The 20,007-nt window shown below is 37.2% G+C and overlaps 1 protein-coding gene across 3 annotated transcripts in view; it reads left to right on the top strand.

Annotated features, from left to right (window-relative positions):
- POSTN (periostin) overlaps positions 1 to 20,007 on the top strand; it is a 72,104-nt gene that overhangs the window by 39,631 nt on the left and 12,466 nt on the right. For 2 of the 3 annotated variants that reach the window (XM_075265911.1, XM_075265913.1), the window contains exons 13-22: positions 82 to 212; positions 427 to 529; positions 1,482 to 1,549; positions 3,839 to 3,884; positions 6,356 to 6,385; positions 7,277 to 7,342; positions 8,992 to 9,033; positions 12,333 to 12,431; positions 14,308 to 14,403; positions 17,411 to 17,494. In XM_075265911.1, the coding sequence (XP_075122012.1) occupies positions 82 to 212; positions 427 to 529; positions 1,482 to 1,549; positions 3,839 to 3,884; positions 6,356 to 6,385; positions 7,277 to 7,342; positions 8,992 to 9,033; positions 12,333 to 12,431; positions 14,308 to 14,403; positions 17,411 to 17,494 (765 nt within the window). The remainder of the gene's footprint in view (positions 1 to 81; positions 213 to 426; positions 530 to 1,481; positions 1,550 to 3,838; positions 3,885 to 6,355; positions 6,386 to 7,276; positions 7,343 to 8,991; positions 9,034 to 12,332; positions 12,432 to 14,307; positions 14,404 to 17,410; positions 17,495 to 20,007) is intronic. The other variant, XM_075265912.1, reaches the window with a different exon arrangement.

Below are 20,007 nucleotides of genomic sequence, written 5' to 3' on the forward strand. Positions count from 1 at the left end.
CCTAAAGATTGAGTATAACTGCAACCTCTTTGATAACTCTTCTTAGAAACTGTTCCTTCATGTTTGTGCTTCCACTTTCAGGTGACAAAGTTGCTCTTCAGAACATCCTTCTTTACCATCTGGCACCCGGAGTATTCATTGGTGGTGGATTCGAGCCTGGTGTGACCAACATTGTGAAATCTCTTCAAGGAAGCAATGTCATGATCAAACTGGTAAGAAGATGCCAATGTTTCTCTTCCATTTTGTGTGTTAATTATTTTATATTGAGAGATAGATAATTAAATCAAAGTTAATAGAATTAAATAAATCATTTCATAATCGTTTCCTGGTAATGCATCTTGCATAAATAATAAACTTCATACATTAGAAGGTAATGATAATCGTCCCTCCGAGGCAATGACTTCATCCAATGTTCTGTTTCTGTAGATTAATGATTCCGTTGCCATCAATGATGTCTTCACTAAAGAAAAAGATTCAATGGCAACCAATGGTGTGTTTCACGTTGTAGATAAGCTGCTGTTCCCTACAGGTAAGAATACTAAAAAATTGCTATCATACATCATAGACCAGAAAATGGTAAACACCCATAAACAGTGGAAAAAATTTAAAGGGAATGTGTCACCAGAAAATGATAAAGTTTTTATGTTAAACATATTTTTTAACTAGTTTTAAAATTTTCCTATAATTCAAGAATACTAAAAATCCTCACATTAACCACTAAGCCAAATATTGTGCTTATGCTTACTGTTTTGTCAGTGATTATTTTTTGCAGCAGTACCTCACTTATCAGCACACTGATGATTACAGCACAACTATCATGTATATGTAGATATGAGGCTCATGGTTGGAACCAGGAACTTACAGGGTATTTTAGGTTTAGTGGCCGCAATTCGTATTGCAGGATCTAGATTTTTTTTTTTAAATATAAAACATAGAAAATATAAAAAAGTGTCAAAAATATGTTTAACATAAAAACTTGATTTAAATAGTAGTGCAAGTAGCATTTATCTATCTGTATTTTTTTGTGCGGAAACTACATGGACCCCATTATAGTCTATGGGGTCTGCGGGTTTCTTTAGGTAACTGCTTTTTCATACAGATTAGGTTTCCATTCTGGGGGTCCAAAAGCGGACTCCCGAAACAGAAACACGAACACAGATGTGAGCTGGGCCTTAGTCCATTCCTGATATTTTGGATGGCAAAAAGTCATGGTGTCCACTTAAAACTTTGTAACATAAAGACTACAGAAAGTACTTCTCAAAGGTACTGACGTTTTTTAGGAATTCTAGGGTACTAAGAGAGAGTCCAAACAGGCGGATTAAACCACCTCTCTGTCTCCATAATAGCTCTTCGTATATGTTGTTGTCGTTGATATTGATGACATGTTAATTATTATTATTTATGTCAATTTTATTCTAATTTTACCCCAATTTGCAAAATTTGATTTCACAATGACTTACTGTAATTTTCTCTTCTTTTAGATGTGCCTGTCGGCAATGAACAACTCCTTGGAGTTCTTAATAAGATCATAAAATATTTCACAATTAAGGTGCGTTACAGTGTTATTAATATTATTATCTATAGAAACACGTGTTTAATTGATCGAGTACATATTGTTCACGGTGCAAACGTTCCATTTCACAAATATTTAGCAGGAAACAATTCTCCCATCAGATAAAAATACTCTACTGTAATGGAAGGGAGTCTTCTTTGGAGAAATTTTGGCTGGACCTGTTGATTTTGGCTGATGACTAGTTAATGTGTTTTTTGACTTCTTGGCAGATGATGTGGGGAAAAAGGATTGGGCATGTTACAGCACTATGCAAAACTTTTAGGCAGGTGTGGGAAAAATGTTGCAAAAATAGAAGTGTTGATAGTTTATTGTTAAAGGGGTTTTCCCATCTCAGTGTTTCAGCAGTTTGCCTGCTGTCTCTTCTTTTCACTTCCTGTATTTCTCTCCCACCTTGCTGAATGGGACACTATGAATTATCACAATATGTATGTAGATCAGATAATATGCCCATGCTTGTAGAGAACGGACTCCGTGTTATCTATGTGTTTACATAGAGAGATAACAGACTCGGCTTTATCAGCAAAGTGCAATTAGCTGAGCTGATTGTCCTGCCGGCAGAGCAGTGTGTGACATCATTTGTTCTATCTCATAGGTCCGGCATTATGGAAACTCTGTGTAAACAATGGGAGGAATAAGTTCACATAGCAGGCAAACAAAGCAGCATTTCTAAAACAATATATTTAGCAAAAGTCTTCAATTTACAAAAGCTACCTTTATAGATAGGATCCTTGAAATGGGAATTCTCCTTTAACAAAATGAAGTGAATGAAAAAGAGAAATCTAAATCCTATCAATATTTGGTGTGACCTTTGTCTTTAAAACAGCATCAGTTCTTCTCGGTACACTTGCAGATAGGTTTTGAAGGAATTCGGCAGGGAGGTTGCTCCAAACATTTTAGAGAACTAAACACTAAATATACTAAGTACTTCTGTGGATGTCGGTTTTCTCAAATCCTTCTGTTTCTTTACGTAATCCTAGACAGACTGGATGATATTGAGATCAGGGCTGTCTCTGGGCCTTATCATCAATTTGAGGATTCATCCAAAGAGCAGTCACATCAAATATTGATATTATTTAGGTTTCTTGATTCACTTAATTTGATTAATTAACAAAAAAAAACAAACCATTAACTCCTCTATTTCTGAAAACATTCTTACTTTGTAGGTTTTTTTTCACACCTGCCTCAAACTTTTGCACAGTACTGGATTGCATGATAAGCTGTTGCCCGGAAATAGCTTATACCCTTCTTTACATTCAGATCATGTGTTGTATGTGTATTTATTTTGGGAGGAAAATCAGTTGACGTATCCAATATGATTGTTCAACATGCTAAGTCTATACTTTCCCTGAAATCTTCTGTGAGGTCCAAATTGGGAGATTTTCATACGCATTGGAAAGTCAGCCAAGTTCAAATTGTCATCCTTTCCACATAGTCGTCTATGGTTTTTATAGTTTGTAGAGTTTTACATAATTTGTATATTACATATTTCACACATAGCTGTCTTCTAAAAAGGTCTTTTTAATATAAGGGAATTTGGCAAATTTCGTAAAATGAATCCTGGCATTGACAATAGGCCCTATTTTGAACTTGGGTCGAGAACAGTAACACATACAATATACTGCCTATATGGTGACCCTTATCCAGTAGAATACAAAGAGCCCTTCTTTATAGAATTGAATTAATGGGATGGCTGGAGTCGTGAATTCTATAGGCTTTTTGTTAATACTGTAAATTCACCAAATTAAGTAAATGGAGATTCACATAAAATATCATAAAAACGATATCACATCATAAACATAGTCAACAAAAGGAGATATTAAAAAAAATGAACCTTACAGTGAAAATATATAGTATCATGTACTGGCGAGACAGAATATTAGCAGTAATATACATTACTGTATGTTTGATACTATCGACTGTAATATTGAAATTTGGATACTGTACATTATACCTAAAAATATTCATTGTACCTAAAGTGACTAACTTATTAGTCAATTTTGTACTTTCAGTTGTATAAGTTGGTTTACTCTAAAAGGGTACAGTACTATATGTATATTCTATATATTCTTCTGTACGGCACCATATTTTGGCACAATTCCATTTCTTAACCCTCTTTTTGGATTTTTTTTTTTTTTTGTCGTGGTATATTTATAATTGTTTAGAATAATCTAATACATTACATTAACCCTATATTTAGTCAACAGAGGTAATACATTGTATATCTTCCTTTAAGATATTAACCTATGTATATCATGTTTGGTTTAGTTTTCCAGAGGATACACATTTAAGGAAATCCCTCTCACCAAATACAGTAAGTAGGGCGATCCTTTCGAATGACTTCATTCATGGCTAAAAAATTTGGGGCAAATTAATTCGCTAATTGAAAAGCAGAATTCATCAAAAGTTCATCTCTCTATTTAGGAACTGTCCTTATTCATTTACTTTTGGAAAAGGACTTACATGGTTTGGCATACACTCGCGCTCTTTGCTTGCTAAATTTTACCGCAATTTTTTTTTTTTAAATCATATTTTCATGTGATATATTTCCAATCTAATGTGGTTTGCTGAATAGTTAAGACTCATGTGGAAACAAAAATGCCTGACTGTAGCATATTCTGGACAGTGTTTAAAAATAGATGTAATTTTAATATGCTGACATTCAGTAATAGGTGAAACCGCTGGACTGTAAAGACCAGAGGATAAACTAAGTAATCTTCTTGTTTTCACTTTGCTACTTCATACATTTCTAAAGTCGAGGGAAAATGTTTAACAAATTCAGAATAAGAAATATAAAAATGAAATTTACCTACATGAATAATTCAAAGTAACAAGAAATGAAATTACAATTATACAAGTACTTTTATCCATTAAAGTTGGAACTTTTTTTATCCACAATTTAGATTTCCAAAATCTTAGATAGTTTAAAAGAAGAGATTGGGAAGTATTTAGGAATCTCTTATACCTCTTCCTTCTGGTCAAACTACCCCTGGGTTTGGCTAAGTAAAAACCCAAAAAAATCTGCAACAAAAATAGCTGTTTCCCCAACGCAGGACCTTAGCCTAATGCAGGACTACAGGTATAGCAGTAAGTTATGTGGCTCACATAACTTACTGCTTGTCATGTCTCATAACTTTGTTGAAAGGTTTATTTGTTTTTAAGGCGAAATTCAAATCTGTGCCAGAGATTTGTGTCTGTTGTAACGTCCCCGAATATCGTTGTAGGAAAAAGTCCTGTACAAAGGAAAGTTTCAGTCTTAAAATGATAGACGCCCCAAAAAAAACAATATAGTTAGTGGGGTCCATTGGGCTCCATGTGTAGTTGTCCACTTCTTCATTGTTTGGGGGTTCCAACGGACCTGAACAACACAGAGCCAGCACTAGTGTGAACTTAGAATAGGTTATTAGATGTTAAAGGTTTATTACATCTGTTAATGTAGACGATACAGTACAATGTAAGGACATTTCAGCAATCCCTTTTTGCATACTCCACTATTCTGTGATCCTTTTTTTTTTATCATAATGGTGAAAAATATAGAGAAATCCCTATGTGTCACGGGATATCAGACGTTCCCCCTTTCTGCTTTTCATAAGCACGACTTTGGCTGGAAGACAACTGGCTGTGGAAGTAGCTGTTCCATCCAGTCAGTCTGCAATAAGCTTCACATTAGCTAAGACCATCCCCGATTTTGAGAAAGTTAAAGGGGTTCTCCTGTTATTTACACCGATCTCTTATCAACAGGACAGTGGATAAGTGTCTGATCACTGGGGGGCCTGATTGTCGGTTCCTCAGTTATAAGGAGGATGGGGGGACTCCTTGCAAATGGAGTGCCAGGCACTTCTATGTAGACTACAGTCCTGGCAGCCCAATAGAAGTGAACTGGCACTACATTCACCATGAGGCCTTAAGGGGACTTTTGGTCTACTGTCTTTATGATAGCTGGAGATTGGTCCCCCCAGTGATCCGAGACCTTGCCTGTTCCTATGGATAAGGAATAAGTGTCCTCCTTGAACTACCTCTTTAACTCCTGTGTTCTTTACAAAATTTCTTAGACTGATTGCTTTAAAAACACAAATAATATCCCACAAATCACCAAACACTTGTGTCATTAATGTCTAGGTTTTAGTGTTCTATTAAGTATAATATAAGAGTAACAGATGTCTGACCTTAACACTAATGTAACCATACACAATCCGCACCAATAGAAAACAGTATTGTCATTTATTTCCCTCTGGATCTTCAGTTAGTCAAAGGAAAACAAAAACTGTTGTCCAAGGGACATGGAAAGGTCATGGATGTTGAAACAAACACCAGGACCTTCTGTTCTGGAGGGCAATTCTGAATCTCTTTGGTATGGACGTCCTTTCTCCTGTGTTCTGTATTCTATCAGTCCTCATTATGTGTCTGAGCTTTTCATTTATTTTTCAATCTTTGTTATAATTAAAAAATTTCTATAATTTTCAAGTGATATTGAAAGGAAAAATAATGTTTGTGTTTTGGGATTTTTTTCAAAGGGATTGTCCAATTTTTTTTGTTCTGACATAAGGATATATACAGGAGTTGCAATAAGACAATTTCAGTATAAACAATTACACCTGGTGCGGGGCCTAAGGTTGTGCCACTTTTTTGTGTTCTTGGAATCCCTGCACCCTCTAAGGTCTTATACGAAGCATAAAACGGACTATTACTTTTTGTTAAAATTCACCATTAGACTCCGCTTTATTACATTGATTTAAGAATAGAAATCACAATCTAACTTGAATTTTCTTAATTTTTTTTTCTTAGTCACAAAAGTTACAACTAAGATAATCAAAGGTAAGTCCCACATCAAATTCCTTATCCCCAATAACACAAATTATTTTAGTTTAGGTCAGATATTTATTTACGTAAAGGGTAAACCTTAAAGGAAACGTGTCGCCAGGAAATCATCTATTGTTTAAATCAAGTTTTTATGTTTAAGAATTTTTGGTGCAGTTGTTTTTAATTCTTCATATTGTTAGTGACATTTAGAAAAATCCTAAAAGCCTTGCAATCCCAACTCTTGCCACTAAGCCTAAATATAAGAACTGCAGGATTTAATTTTTTTTTTTAATAACATGGAAAATTTGAAACCCCCCAAAAAATATATTAAAAAATTAACATAAAATGTGATTAAAAAATAGGTTATTTTTCCCTTTAAAATACAGTTCCAGTCCAATAAAGTTTAGCTCATCTAACGGAGAACAGATATAACATCTCTACAAATCCTCTTACTAATTTTAAGAACTGATAACCTACGGCACAACTTACAGTACAGTTAAGTACATGCCATAATCAACAACTGCTGAAAAAAAAAAAAAAGCTAAAAACATTCATTACCCCAAGAAATGGAGTGACTTGTGATTTTAGGCACAGTGACCTTAGGGGGCATTCACACGGAGTAACGCCGGGCGTATATCACAGCCGTACATACCGGCATTACGGCAGACTGCCGAACACTTTCCATTCACTTTAATGGGAGCGCTCGTAACAGCGGCGTTTACAAGCGCTCCCATTGAAGTGAATGGGAAGTGTTCGGCAATCTGCCGTAACGCCGGCGTGTACGGCTGTGATACACGCCCGGCGTTACTCCGTGTGAATGCCCCTTTATGACTTATTTTTAGGATGTTTTAGGTCCATTCCATGAAATTGAATTAACAATGTATTTATTTTTTTCACATTTACCAGAGCCAGTAACAACAATCACCAAAGTAATCGGTGGTGGAACTGAGACAATTCGCAGAGTTATTCCAGGTATGCAGTACTCTGGTGTAGAGCATGTGATCCTACATACACTTAAGTGTTAGAGTCTTAGTATATAGCACAAGTACCAAGTACATACAGTACACCCAACAGACTCATAGGTGCCCAGTATACTAACAGAGGCCAAAAGAGTATTTTACATCAGGTGATATCTCCTTGGATTTTGGAAGGGAGGGGTGTTTGTTTTTTACTTTTTGGAGCACTTCCACACTCTGTGTTAGGATACGACATAGAATATCCACTTTCCTCTTCATACTCTTGATGCTACAAGTTTTAATGTCCCCTCTCTTGGTATTACCCATTATTGGGATTTTATTCTGGTCATAAGAAGTTGCCCCTATCAATGAAATAGGAGATAATTGGATGATTTGATATTTAGTTGCATTACACCAACCTTATTGATCACAAGGGGATGGGAATCAAGGGAATTTTGCAGTCACAGTCTGAATGGAGCAGTATTCGGCATTGTGTATCCTTCCTCCTTTGATTTCAAAGGACCTCCAGAGATAGCCAAAATGCAGCACTAACAGATTGGATCCCTTTGGCTTATTTCCTGAATAATAATAATAATAATAATAATAATAATAATAATAATAATAATAATGGCCCCTTAAACTTGAGTGTTCAAAGAAAATATGCACATTGGAACTATAGACAATTGAACCATTTGGAACAAACCATTTTTGACCTGTACTTGCCTTCACCTGCAACCGAAACCTTGGGGGTTCATGAACTGCGAACTGTAAATAAAATGAATATACTCTGGGGATGTGTGGAAACATAATACAGTTTTATTCACCCTCTTGTCCTGGGCATCCTCACATCATCTAGCACTCTCTTGGGATCCTCTTCCAGCTTCCTGGCTGATGTCATGCTCTTCAAGGTCACCGTTCGAGCATCCAATGTGATTGCTCTGGCCCAATCACAGTGCCCTTGTGTGACATCACCCAGGAGGTCGAGACGGGCCAGAAGAGGGTTCCAAGGATGAGCCAGACACTGCAAGGATTCCCAGGAGAGATGAGGGACGGTGAATATAACTTTATTTTATGATTCACACTTCCCTGAGATCTCCATTTATTATACTTTGTAGGCTGAGGAGACCCCAGAGTATAATAATTTAATTTCCGATTGTGACAAATTTATTCAACCTAAAATTAATCTTTGGACCATACCATTAAAGCCCAAAATGAAACAAATCTTCAGAGGTTTGCCCATTGTAGCTGGAACTAGCTAATTGTATCCATAAAATAGGATTTTCTTGATCAGTTTTGTAAAAGGACAATGGTCAGGACACAAAGACTCTTTAAAAAAGGATCTGTTAGCTGCAAAGGATTATCTATACAGAACTAGAGTTTGAGGGGGGCCTGAATATCTACATGGCATCCAGCTAAAAAGGACTTTTGGGAGGGGCAGTGTGAACCGCTGCTTATCAGCATCACGTTGCTTGATGTCTACAACACTCTTTTGCTCCTCCTCGCGTCTTTTTCAGCTAAGTGTCGTGAAGAACGTATAGGATCCCCAAACTCTTGTATCTTTAATAGGGGCAGGGGCCATCCCCCATTATGTGGGATCCCTTTAATCATCATATCAAGCAGTTATAACAACAAGCTTTATATCTATTACTTTATGAAAAAAATCAGGTGGACCTCAGGAGCAAGACGGTACATGGGATGCAGATTCAGGTATTTTAATGTTCGATATATCACGGTTTGAGACTCACTGCTTGTTGATCAAGTGTCCATACAACAAACATCCACAACACTGGATGTATTCCTGGACCTCACTATTGTGATCTGAAACTACTGATGCACCGTCACGACCATTCCGCATGCTCTACAACGCAATGATCTGTACCTTCACTATGCTTTACATACTCACTTTATGGATCACTGAAAGTCACGGTTTTATGAACATGCTAGTGTTTGATACTGTATGTTGACTGCTCTTTGCACTGCACCTCTGCTTGGCTTCTATAGTCTCACGCTTTTCCTTTGGTTTGCTCACAATAGCATCCTCACCACCGAGTATGAACTGGGCACTAATGTTATAGTTATTGTGTATGTGAAAATGTGGATGTATAATGAGAAATTTCCAGTTTGCAGGAAAAAACTTCACAGAATCATTGCATCATTATAGAAAAAAAATTTCCTTTAATCTTTTTCGAACTTTATTACGCTAAAAGAAAAAAAATAAGCAAATGTCATTCATAAATTTTAATATGTATTATCATTATTTAAGCCTATTATTTTAGTTAGTACAAGCAGAATACACTGTAGTCTTTGTTGTTGTGGTACTGTGCCTGTACGGGGGTACTAGATGTGACCGCCAGCACAGGTCATTTTAAGATGCAGTGGTATTGTATTGTGGTGACACTGGTGACACTCATTTCAAGAAGTTGCCAAGTGGGTTTATACAGTTTAATCAAAATGTGTCCTCAGAGGCCTAGCAAATAGCCATGGGGCATCATGACAAAACTTGGAATGGGGCCTCACACTGCCATATAATCATAAGCAGCAAGTTCAGGGCTTGAAAAATGCATCATTATTTGTGTTTCCTTTACACACAGATAATGCAAAGTGATTATACACTACTAATAATGCACACAGTGATGTCACAGTACAGAGATAATACACACAGTAATGTCACAGTATAGGGATAATACACACAGTGATGTCACAGTACAGAGATAATACACACAGTAATGTCACAGTATAGGGATAATACACACAGTGATGTCACAGTACAGAGATAATACACACAGTGATGTCACAGTACAGAGATAATACACACAGTGATGTCACAGTACAGGGATAATACACACAATGATGTCAAGTACAGGAATAATACACACAATGATGTCACAGTACAAGGATAATACACACAGTGATGTCACAGTACAGAGATAATACACAGTGATGTCACAGTACAGGGATAATACACACAGTGATGTCACAGTACAGGGATAATACACACAGTGATGTCACAGTACCGGGATAATGCACACAGTGATGTCACAGTACAGGGATAATACACAGTGATGTCACAGTACAGAGATAATACACACAGTGATGTCACAGTACAGGGATAATACACACAGTGATGTCACAGTACAGGGATAATACACACAGTGATATCACAGTACAGGGATAATACACACAGTGATGTCACAGTACAGAGATAATACACACAGTGGTGTCACAGTACAGGGATAATACACACAGTGATGTCACAGTACAGAAATAATACACACAGTGATGTCACAGTACAGGGATAATACACACAGTGATGTCACAGTACAGGAATAATACACACAGTGATGTCACAGTACAGGGATAATACACACAGTGATGTCACAGTACAGGGATAATACACACAGTGATGTCACAGTACAGGAATAATAGATAGTGATGTCACAGTACAGGGATAATACACAGAGTGATGTCACAGTACAGGGATAATACACAGAGTGATGTCACAGTACAGGAATAATAGATAGTGATATCACAGTACAGGGATAATACACAGAGTGATGTCACAGTACAGGGATAATACACAGAGTGATGTCACAGTACAGGGATAATACACACAGTGATGTCACAGTACATGGATAATACACACAGTGATGTCACAGTACAGAGATAATACACAGAGTGATGTCACAGTACATGGATAATACACACAGTGATGTCACAGTACAGGGATAATGTACACAGTGATGTCACAGTACAGGTATAATGCACACAGTGATGTCACAGTACAGAGATAATACATACAGTGATGTCACAGTACAGGGATAATACACACAGTGATGTCACAGTACAGGGATAATGTACACAGTGATGTCACAGTACAGTAATAATACACACAGTGATGTCATAGTACAGGAATAATACACACAGTGATGTCATAGTACAGGAATAATACACACAGTGATGTCATAGTACAGGAATAATACACACAGTGATGTCACAGTACAGGAATAATACACACAGTGATGTCACAGTACAGAGATAATACACACAGTGATGTCACAGTACAGGAATAATACACACAGTGATGTCATAGTACAGGAATAATACACACAGTGATGTGACAGTACAGAGATAATACACACAGTGATGTCACAGTACAGGAATAATACACACAGTGATGTGACAGTACAGAGATAATACACACAGTGATGTCACAGTACAGGGATAATACACACAGTGATGTCACAGTACAGGGATAATGGGGACAGTGATGTCACAGTACAGGGATAATACACACAGTGATGTCATAGTACAGGAATAATACACACAGTGATGTCACAGTACAGGGATAATAAACACAATTATGTCACAGTACAGGAATAATACACACAGTGATGTCATAGTACAGGAATAATACACACACTGATGTCACAGTACAGGGATAATAAACACAATTATGTCACAGTACAGGGATATCACACATTGGGTATAATAAAATAGAGATAATTAACACAGAAAAAGACCACTATGTACCCATCACGGCAAAGCATATGTAGAAAATAATTGCAATAGTGTCACATGGAGGTGTTATCATATTGCAGTGGAAATGGACCCACTTAGTTGTCGGGCCCTATAGCATTTGCTCTGTTTACTGCCCTGATAATGTACTATAAACATCATTTATAGAAAAAAACAATTTTTATCAGGACGAGATGTGGAAAATTTCTGCAAAAGCCAAGTTATTCTGAAAGGTGTCTGTGTCTTTTGGATCTAACTCGACAATCACTTTAAATTGTACAAACCATCCCAAGAAGTGTGAGGTTATTGTTTAGCTTGGAAAAACATAAGCACTGGCATGTGATACAAGCCCAACATGTTCTGACTAATAATGAACTAACAAGGTCATGTAGTCCACAAACCAGAAATTGCTAGTATTTAATAGGTTCGCTGTATCTAAACCTCTACTATAGGCAGCGCTCAAATAACTCAACTTTCTTTTATCATTTTAGAAACATCCATTACTAGAGTGACTAAAGTCATTGAAGGACAACCAGAGGTCAGAGTAATCCCAGGAGGTGAAACCCGAGTGACTAAAATTATCCAAGGAGGTAAGCGAGTGCATATAGAAAACTGAATACCTTTTAAATTCAGTACTCACTCGATGAAGCTAAGGGACGCTATACCTAAAAATAAGATATAATTTAACAAGCCCATGAACAACCTGGTCAAAATTAGTGGACAATAGTGAGGGGTCCCGACTTCCTCCCATTTAGAAATATTGTATCTTTTCATTTAAAAGGGATCTAAGTTGCAGTGACTTGGTACAACCACTAGACATAGAATAGAGCTGTCTGCTTCCTGCTCCATTCTCTGCTTCCTGCTCCATTCTCTGTCTGCTTCCTGCTCCATTTTCTGTCTGCTTCCTACTCCATTTTCTGTCTATCAGACCCCATTATTTGGTATTAATAACCTATCCTTAGATACATCATCAATATTTTTAGCTTAGAAAACTCCTTTAAATACATTCTAAGCTTTGCAGATGAACTGAAGTTAGGCTTAAAAGCCAAATTATATGTTATTTTATTTCCATTATATAGAGTGTACGGTTTAGAGGTTACAACAATGATCTCAATTACTATCTGGCTAGGGGTCATGGCCCTATAGTTTTCTTACAGTCCATATCAAGTCACTTTATACCAATAGGATTGGATATAACAAAATCCAGATGACTTTCTGTAGTCTTATGGCTCTACTGCAGCGCTTCCTTATTTTTGTACAACCAAGTAAATGAAATGAAAATCAAATTTTACCGTATATACTAGAGTATAAGCTGACCTGAATATAAGCTGAGACCCCTAATTTTACCACAAAAAAACTGGGAAAACGTATTGTCTCGAGTATAAGCCGAGGGGGGGAAATCCACCATTGCAGAAAAAAAGTCTGGTCGTGTGCATTGCAGCTTAGTAACTCCATGGGGATCACAGTAATAGCAGTTAACCCCATCATGTCCCTACATTAACCCCCTGTGTGCCTCACATAAGAGTTACTGATATGTGTGACATATGGAAGTAATAATTAGGTATCTTCATAATTAAGATCCTTCATTAGTCCCTCATGTGTCTCACATATCAGTAACCCTTATATGGGACACACAGGGGTTAATATGAGGGACATGATGGGGTTAACTGTTATTAATGTGAGGCGCATGGAGTTACTGAAACTAAATTAATAACCCCAAATGCCTGACATTACTAGGCAGAGTAACTAAAGGAAGGTCCCTGTGTGTCACGTTACTGTAGTGTCCTCTCCTCCATACAACAGACATCTTCCATAAGACACAATGAATCCTGGCCACTTATCTGCAGGGTAGATGCTAAATCCTAGTGTGCTAAAGGACCTCTGATGACGTCATGACCATGTGATCGGACTCTGGTGTGGGCAGAGCTACTAGGATTTAGACTCAACCTTATCTGCAGATGTTACATACCAGTGGCTACAGGACCTTTGATGACATCACAGTCACGTGACCTCATGACAAGCCATTCACAGAGCAGTAGCACTAAAGGACCTCCCCCTTACAGGTCCTTCCAGTTTTCTGTGCTCCGTGGACCCTGACTCGTGTATAAGTCGAGGAGAGCTTTTTCAGCATGAAAAATGTGCTGAAAAAGTCGGCTTATACTCGAGTATATACGGTAGTTTGAATCTGGTTTTGAAATTAAAAAAATGTATTCCAGAAAATTCTCCTAATTTAGAGCAAAATAAATATTTTCAGGGCTCCTAGAAAAGATAGGAAGAGTTCTGATTACTCCGCCCATTCAGGATGATTGACAGCCTTGTCTGATTGACAGTCTTCTCTCTACCTTCACTAATACAATGAAAGCTACCAATCTATCATATGCTGTTCCCATTTTGGGCAGCATATAGTATTTCACCATAACAGAGTCCTTTATGTGAATCCTTATTTATATCTACCAATCATTCCAGATCCCTCTTTCACCAAAGTCACCAAAGTCATCGAAGGCAGCCCAGAGTTCAGCCTGGTTAAAGAAGGAGAGACAAGACTAACCAAAGTCATTCAAGGTGATAATTCTATTTATTTGGGAACAGTTAATGTGCTTTATGGGACTTGAGTTATTGTTTCAATGATTTTATATGTAAAAAAAAAGCCCATCTGTTTCTCATAAATTTGACTTTTAATATAGTCAACAAATTTTTAGGTCTATGCAAAATTCAATCCCTAAATATTACGATTGGCCAAAACAATCATCATTATATCAATCCCTGTTAACATCATCTAGAATATATATTACAAATACCTTTCTAGAATGACAAGGACTGGACAGCGTTCACTTCTACTTAATGTGAGGTTTCATCCCACAGGTTCTCTTGTTGCATGAACTTTAGATAACATTTCACTTTGGCAACTTTTCCAAGGAGTAGAGTATATTATCCTGTGATAATTATAATGTATAATTCATCTGTATTTGCCAGTGGCCTAACATAAACATTTCGGGCTTTAGGATTAAACATCCAACAGGACATACAAGAAGCCAAGTATAACATGTGAGGCCCCGGGGGAGGCCATATTGAATTGGCTTAGTACTGTATATAGGAATCAAATGAAGCAGCCCTGAAGGCGAACTGTACAACAGTCATATCTGTTATAGTAATAAAATATTCAGATATATCTAACATTCTAATCGTCACTACTGGAAAAAATATTAGTATTACAGAGTATGGGTGGATACTGTGTTTTGTGGGCCCATAATTTTTTGGGATCTATAAGGATTAAATAGACAAAAGGCCCACTGTGACTCTGAACCACTACTACTTGGAATGAGCAACATCTATACAAAATGATGTGCAAAAGTTTTAGACATGTGCAAATAAAAATGTTTTCAATAATAGAAGTGTTCATAGTAGATTTTTATCAATGAAGAAAATGAAGTGAATGAGCATGAGAGAAAGGGCCTGGATGCCTTTCTTGAAGAGAACAATATTATGGGTTATAGACATGTTGATCCAGGGTTTTATACTGACTGCCAGATTGGAGTCGGGAAGGAATTTTTCCCCTGAAATGGGGCAGTTGGCATGAGCCTCATGGTTTTTTTTGCCTTCCTCTGGGTCAACACTGTAGGGATTGTAGGGTTATAGGTTGGACTTGATGGGCTGATGTCTTCATCCAACTTCATCTTCTTTGTAACTGGATGAAAATCGGTATACCGTTTGACAACCTTTTGGAGGAAGAGTCCTGGAAGTGATGATGTCACCCTCACAGAGTCCCACTTCAACATCATCCACTCTGTCTTGGATTATATGAAGAGACAGAAGGATTTTAGAAAAAAATACATCTACAAAAGATCCGTGCTTAGTTCTCCAAGATGTTTGGAACAACCTTCTTCAAAAACTATGTGCAAGTGTACGTAGAAGAATTGATGGAAGGTGAAGGGCAGAGATCACACCAAATATTGATATAATTTAGACACATAGTATAATAGTATAATTTAGTACAGAAGGTCAAATACTACAATTATGTACAATCAAATTTTACAACTGCCTATTACTTTAGTATTTTTTGTTTTATATTCCTGATATGTAATATCTAGGGGAACAAATGTACTTACCTTATTAATTGACTTTGTTAGAGCCCACCATTACTAAGATCACTAAAGTGATTGCAGGTCAGCCAGATTTTAAGCTGGTAAAGGAAGGTGACTAAAGTGATCCAAGGAGGTAAAGTTGAACAGAAATGACTTTTGCCTTTCTTTATTTTTACCGAGTGATCTATTTTTCATTTCAGTTTCTAAATTTAATAATAATTTAATTGATCTGGGAAATATTTAGTCATTTTTGCAATTAAATTATGGGCATGATGATCCCAGAATTTTTGTCTTTTTATCATGGACATCTGCCAAATGAAGATTGAATAGCTACTTTGTAATCATTTCTAAATAACATATTGTATTTCATTTTTATTTCCAACTTACAATTATATTTTTATCAAAGCGCACAACATTTCATATACAATTTTCTTCTTGTTTTTCTTATAATTAAATTTGTTAGAACCTAGAATTACTAAGATCACTAAAGTGATTGAAGGTGAGCCAGAGTTTAGACTGGTAAAGGAAGGCGAAACTCAAGTGACTAAAGTGGTCGGAGGAGGTAAAGTGAAAAGATGAGATCTCAAAAATTCTCTTCCCTTCCCTTTGTACAATATCTCGATAGTCTAATACACTACCAGCTACCTATGAGATCTGAAAGTCTTTCCGATTCGCAGGTCGAAGAATTGTATATCACCAAGGAAGTGGTGAGCCATATACCGTATTTTTCGGACTATAAGATGCACTTTTTTTCCCCCAAATTTGGGGGGAAAAGAAGGGTGCGTCTTATAGTCCGAATGTGGCGCCTGGCATCCGCTGTACTAGAGAGACGGATGCCGGCAAGGGATAGATGCAGGTGCCGGGGCCTGAGACATCGCTGCGCTCCTCTGTCCTGCATGAAGCCAGCAGCGGCAGGAGTGATGCTATTCCGCTCCTCCGTCCCCCCGCCACTGGCTTCATGCAGGGCAGTGGAGCGCAGCGATGTCTCAGGCCCGGCACCTGTGCCAGCGTCTATCCCTCCCCGGCATCCGCCTCTCTAGTACAGCGGATGCCGGGTCAGTATCGGTGGCCGACGGGTTTTTTTTCAATACAAGGTGATCTAAGCAATAGATATTCCCCAAAATGGTATAACTAAAAAGTACAGCTGGCCCCGCAAAAAAAAAAAACACTCTATGCATCCCCGTACAGCTGCAGGGTCACCTGTCAATGTGGCCTTGCAGCTGTTGCAAAACTACAACTCCCATATATTAAATATTTTACCATTTTTTGCTTCAAATTTTTTTTTCCCTATTTTCCTCCTCTAAAACCTAGTGCGTCTAGGTGCGAAAAATACAGTAATTCATTCTGCCTTGGTTTCCTCTTAATTACTATTCAATCTTCTAAACGTTAATCGTTCTTTTGTTGCCAGGGTTCTGGAGAAAATGGTATGAGCCAAATGTTTTATTTGCAATTTTTTATTTTTACATTTTTTTATATTTATTTCACAGGCCCTGAAATTAAATACACCCGCGTTTCCACCGGCATTGGAGCTGACTTGGATGATGCTGAACTCACAAGAAGGCTAGAAGAAGGTGGGTTTTAGTGAAGTACTTGGACATATCTTGGAGGGTGTAAAAAGAAGTAAAACAAGATTAGGCCATTTTCACTAAAACATGACCTTATTGTCCATTTTAAGGGATTAATTTTTACAAAGTAGTTAAAAGGGTTTTCTAAGACTGGAAACATTTAGGTAGGAAATTGTATAAAATAATAAGTTAACTATTATTCCCTTGTGGTCCCCAGTGGCCTTTGTTGACTGCTCAGCCAGTGCAGCCAACCATTATGCTGCTATAATGTATGGCATGGGACTACTGAGGTTAGTGATCGGCCGCACAGGTCATGCAGGTGTATGTCATGTCACCATTGCAAGATAGTCAACAAAAACGGGTGGTGACCATTCCCATCAGCCATTTTTTGTGATCCTAGAACGCCCCTTTACATTGCGGCTCCACGTTCAGGAAACGCAGCTTTATTTTTTTTTTATTTTTTTTTTTTTGCTGTGGTTTTTTTTTAGCCAAAGTTAAAAATGGCTACAAAAGGAATGGGAAATATATAGGAAGTTCTTATACTTCTCCCTTCTGCTCAATCCACTCCCGGCTTTGGCTCAAAAAGTCATTTCCACAACGTGTGGCCTCAGTCTTAAGCAATAAAGAGGGTAATATTTGTGTTATTTCTCTGGGCAACAGGAAATGTTTTATCAAGAGTTCGAAATAGAATCCTGTGTATGTGGAGAAAGGAAAATTCAAAGCACATCTGACTGTAGTCCGAATGATAGACATTGTTTAATTTAGGCAAGAGTCTCAGTGGGTAATCTTGTAATAAAATAGCTAGAATGAAATTATATCTCAAGCTCAACAATTATTGTATGGTATGTATGGTGAATGTGCACATACTATTTATTACAATAAATGGGTTGTGGGGGCTCTTTTCTATACTTTGCACCCATTTTCGGGGGACTGTCTAAAAATGACACCTCTTCAGATGAATGGATGTACTGGTTCAATCTGAGCAAAGCAAACGCAATGTATATGTCTAGTTTTATTAAAAATATTATTTTAAGGCTGTGTTCACATCTGTGTTTGGTCAGCACTCGGGGATTCCCATACAGGACTTTTATCTCTACATTTTTCGTGCGGGAAAGCTAGTGAACCCCATAATATTGTATGGAGTCCATGGGTAACTGCTTTTTAAGCGGATTGCATTTCAGTTTTTTTGGTCCCTGAGCGGACTTGAAGAACGGAAACCCGAACACAAGTGTGAACTTAGCGTCAGAATGTTATTTAGTCACTGTACAATCTGGAAAATGTACTGCACAGGTCTCATGCCTAACAAATAAATTAGTATCTGCAACCCATTAGAATCAAGTAATACTGTAGTTGTCTATGGCAGAATTCCTATATATATATTGCAAGTAAAAAAAAAAATCAAAACAGAACAAAAACTAATTAAAAAAAATTTTCCGCATTTTAACATGTGAAATGTAAATAAAAAGTTGATCAGTTTAGTAAATATTTTTTTATTACTTTTATGGGAACTTTCAGTTGTTTATTGGTGTCCTCCGTTCTTTTATGAGCTGCTGCTTTCAAAACGTATAGGTTTTATTTATTTATATGAGCAGGCAAGTATATTGATAAGATCCCGCAAAGCATTGCTCTGGTAACAGATGTGTAGGAGGAGTCTAAAATTCTGTGCCGATGAAACACAACATAATGAAAGAGCCGTAAAATCTGAGTAAAGAAAATTATTTACAAAATTTGTCAACGTTTTATGTAGTATTCCACTGAGGAATATTGCGGAATGATTGCTGATTTTAATGATTATTATAATGAGCTTTTTCCAAAGGTTTATAATATTTTTATTTAGGATTAGCAGTTGCAAGTGTAAATGATGTCAACTGTTAAAGGCTATGGATATCTTTGAAATGGAAAATTCTTTATACATATTAGTCAATGTAATGAGCAACCCCCTCCTCCAAAAAAATCCCCATTACATCATTTGTTTCCAGATCCACTCATATGCAGTTTTCATCTGTTCCCTCTTTTTCTACTGCTTCAACCTTCTATAGCCCACTTCTCGTCTTTTCTAGTCGACAATGACCTGGGCAGTATATGATTTCCCTTCCCTTCCCCTTGCAGAGTTTGCTGTCTATCTCTCTACACAGATATACAGGGTGTATGATTTACCCCCTTCCCCTGCAGATTGAAGGCTATGCTCTCCTTCCTACCGCGTCCATACAATGTATGCAGTATTCCCTCCTGCATACTCTTATCTGCTTTTTTACAACCCCCTCTCCTCCATGCTGATATCTCCAGCTCTGGGCTTCTGTGAGAAGAGAGAGGCACAGTCTGTAGCCTTGTGGTGTTTGATCTACATCTGAAGCAGCAGCAGCAGCACAGCCAGCTATGTGTAGCCATTGCACAGACTTTACAGACTTTAATTAATTGAATTGCTACAACATTTTATATACAGATAATGTAAAAAGTTGCTTCGTTCTCCATTTAGAAAGCAAGTGGATGATAAATAAATCATTGCAAAGATTCCCATA

This window comes from Leptodactylus fuscus, chromosome 2 (assembly GCF_031893055.1).
Source record: "Leptodactylus fuscus isolate aLepFus1 chromosome 2, aLepFus1.hap2, whole genome shotgun sequence".
In the NCBI taxonomy this organism is placed as follows: Eukaryota; Metazoa; Chordata; class Amphibia; order Anura; family Leptodactylidae; genus Leptodactylus; species Leptodactylus fuscus.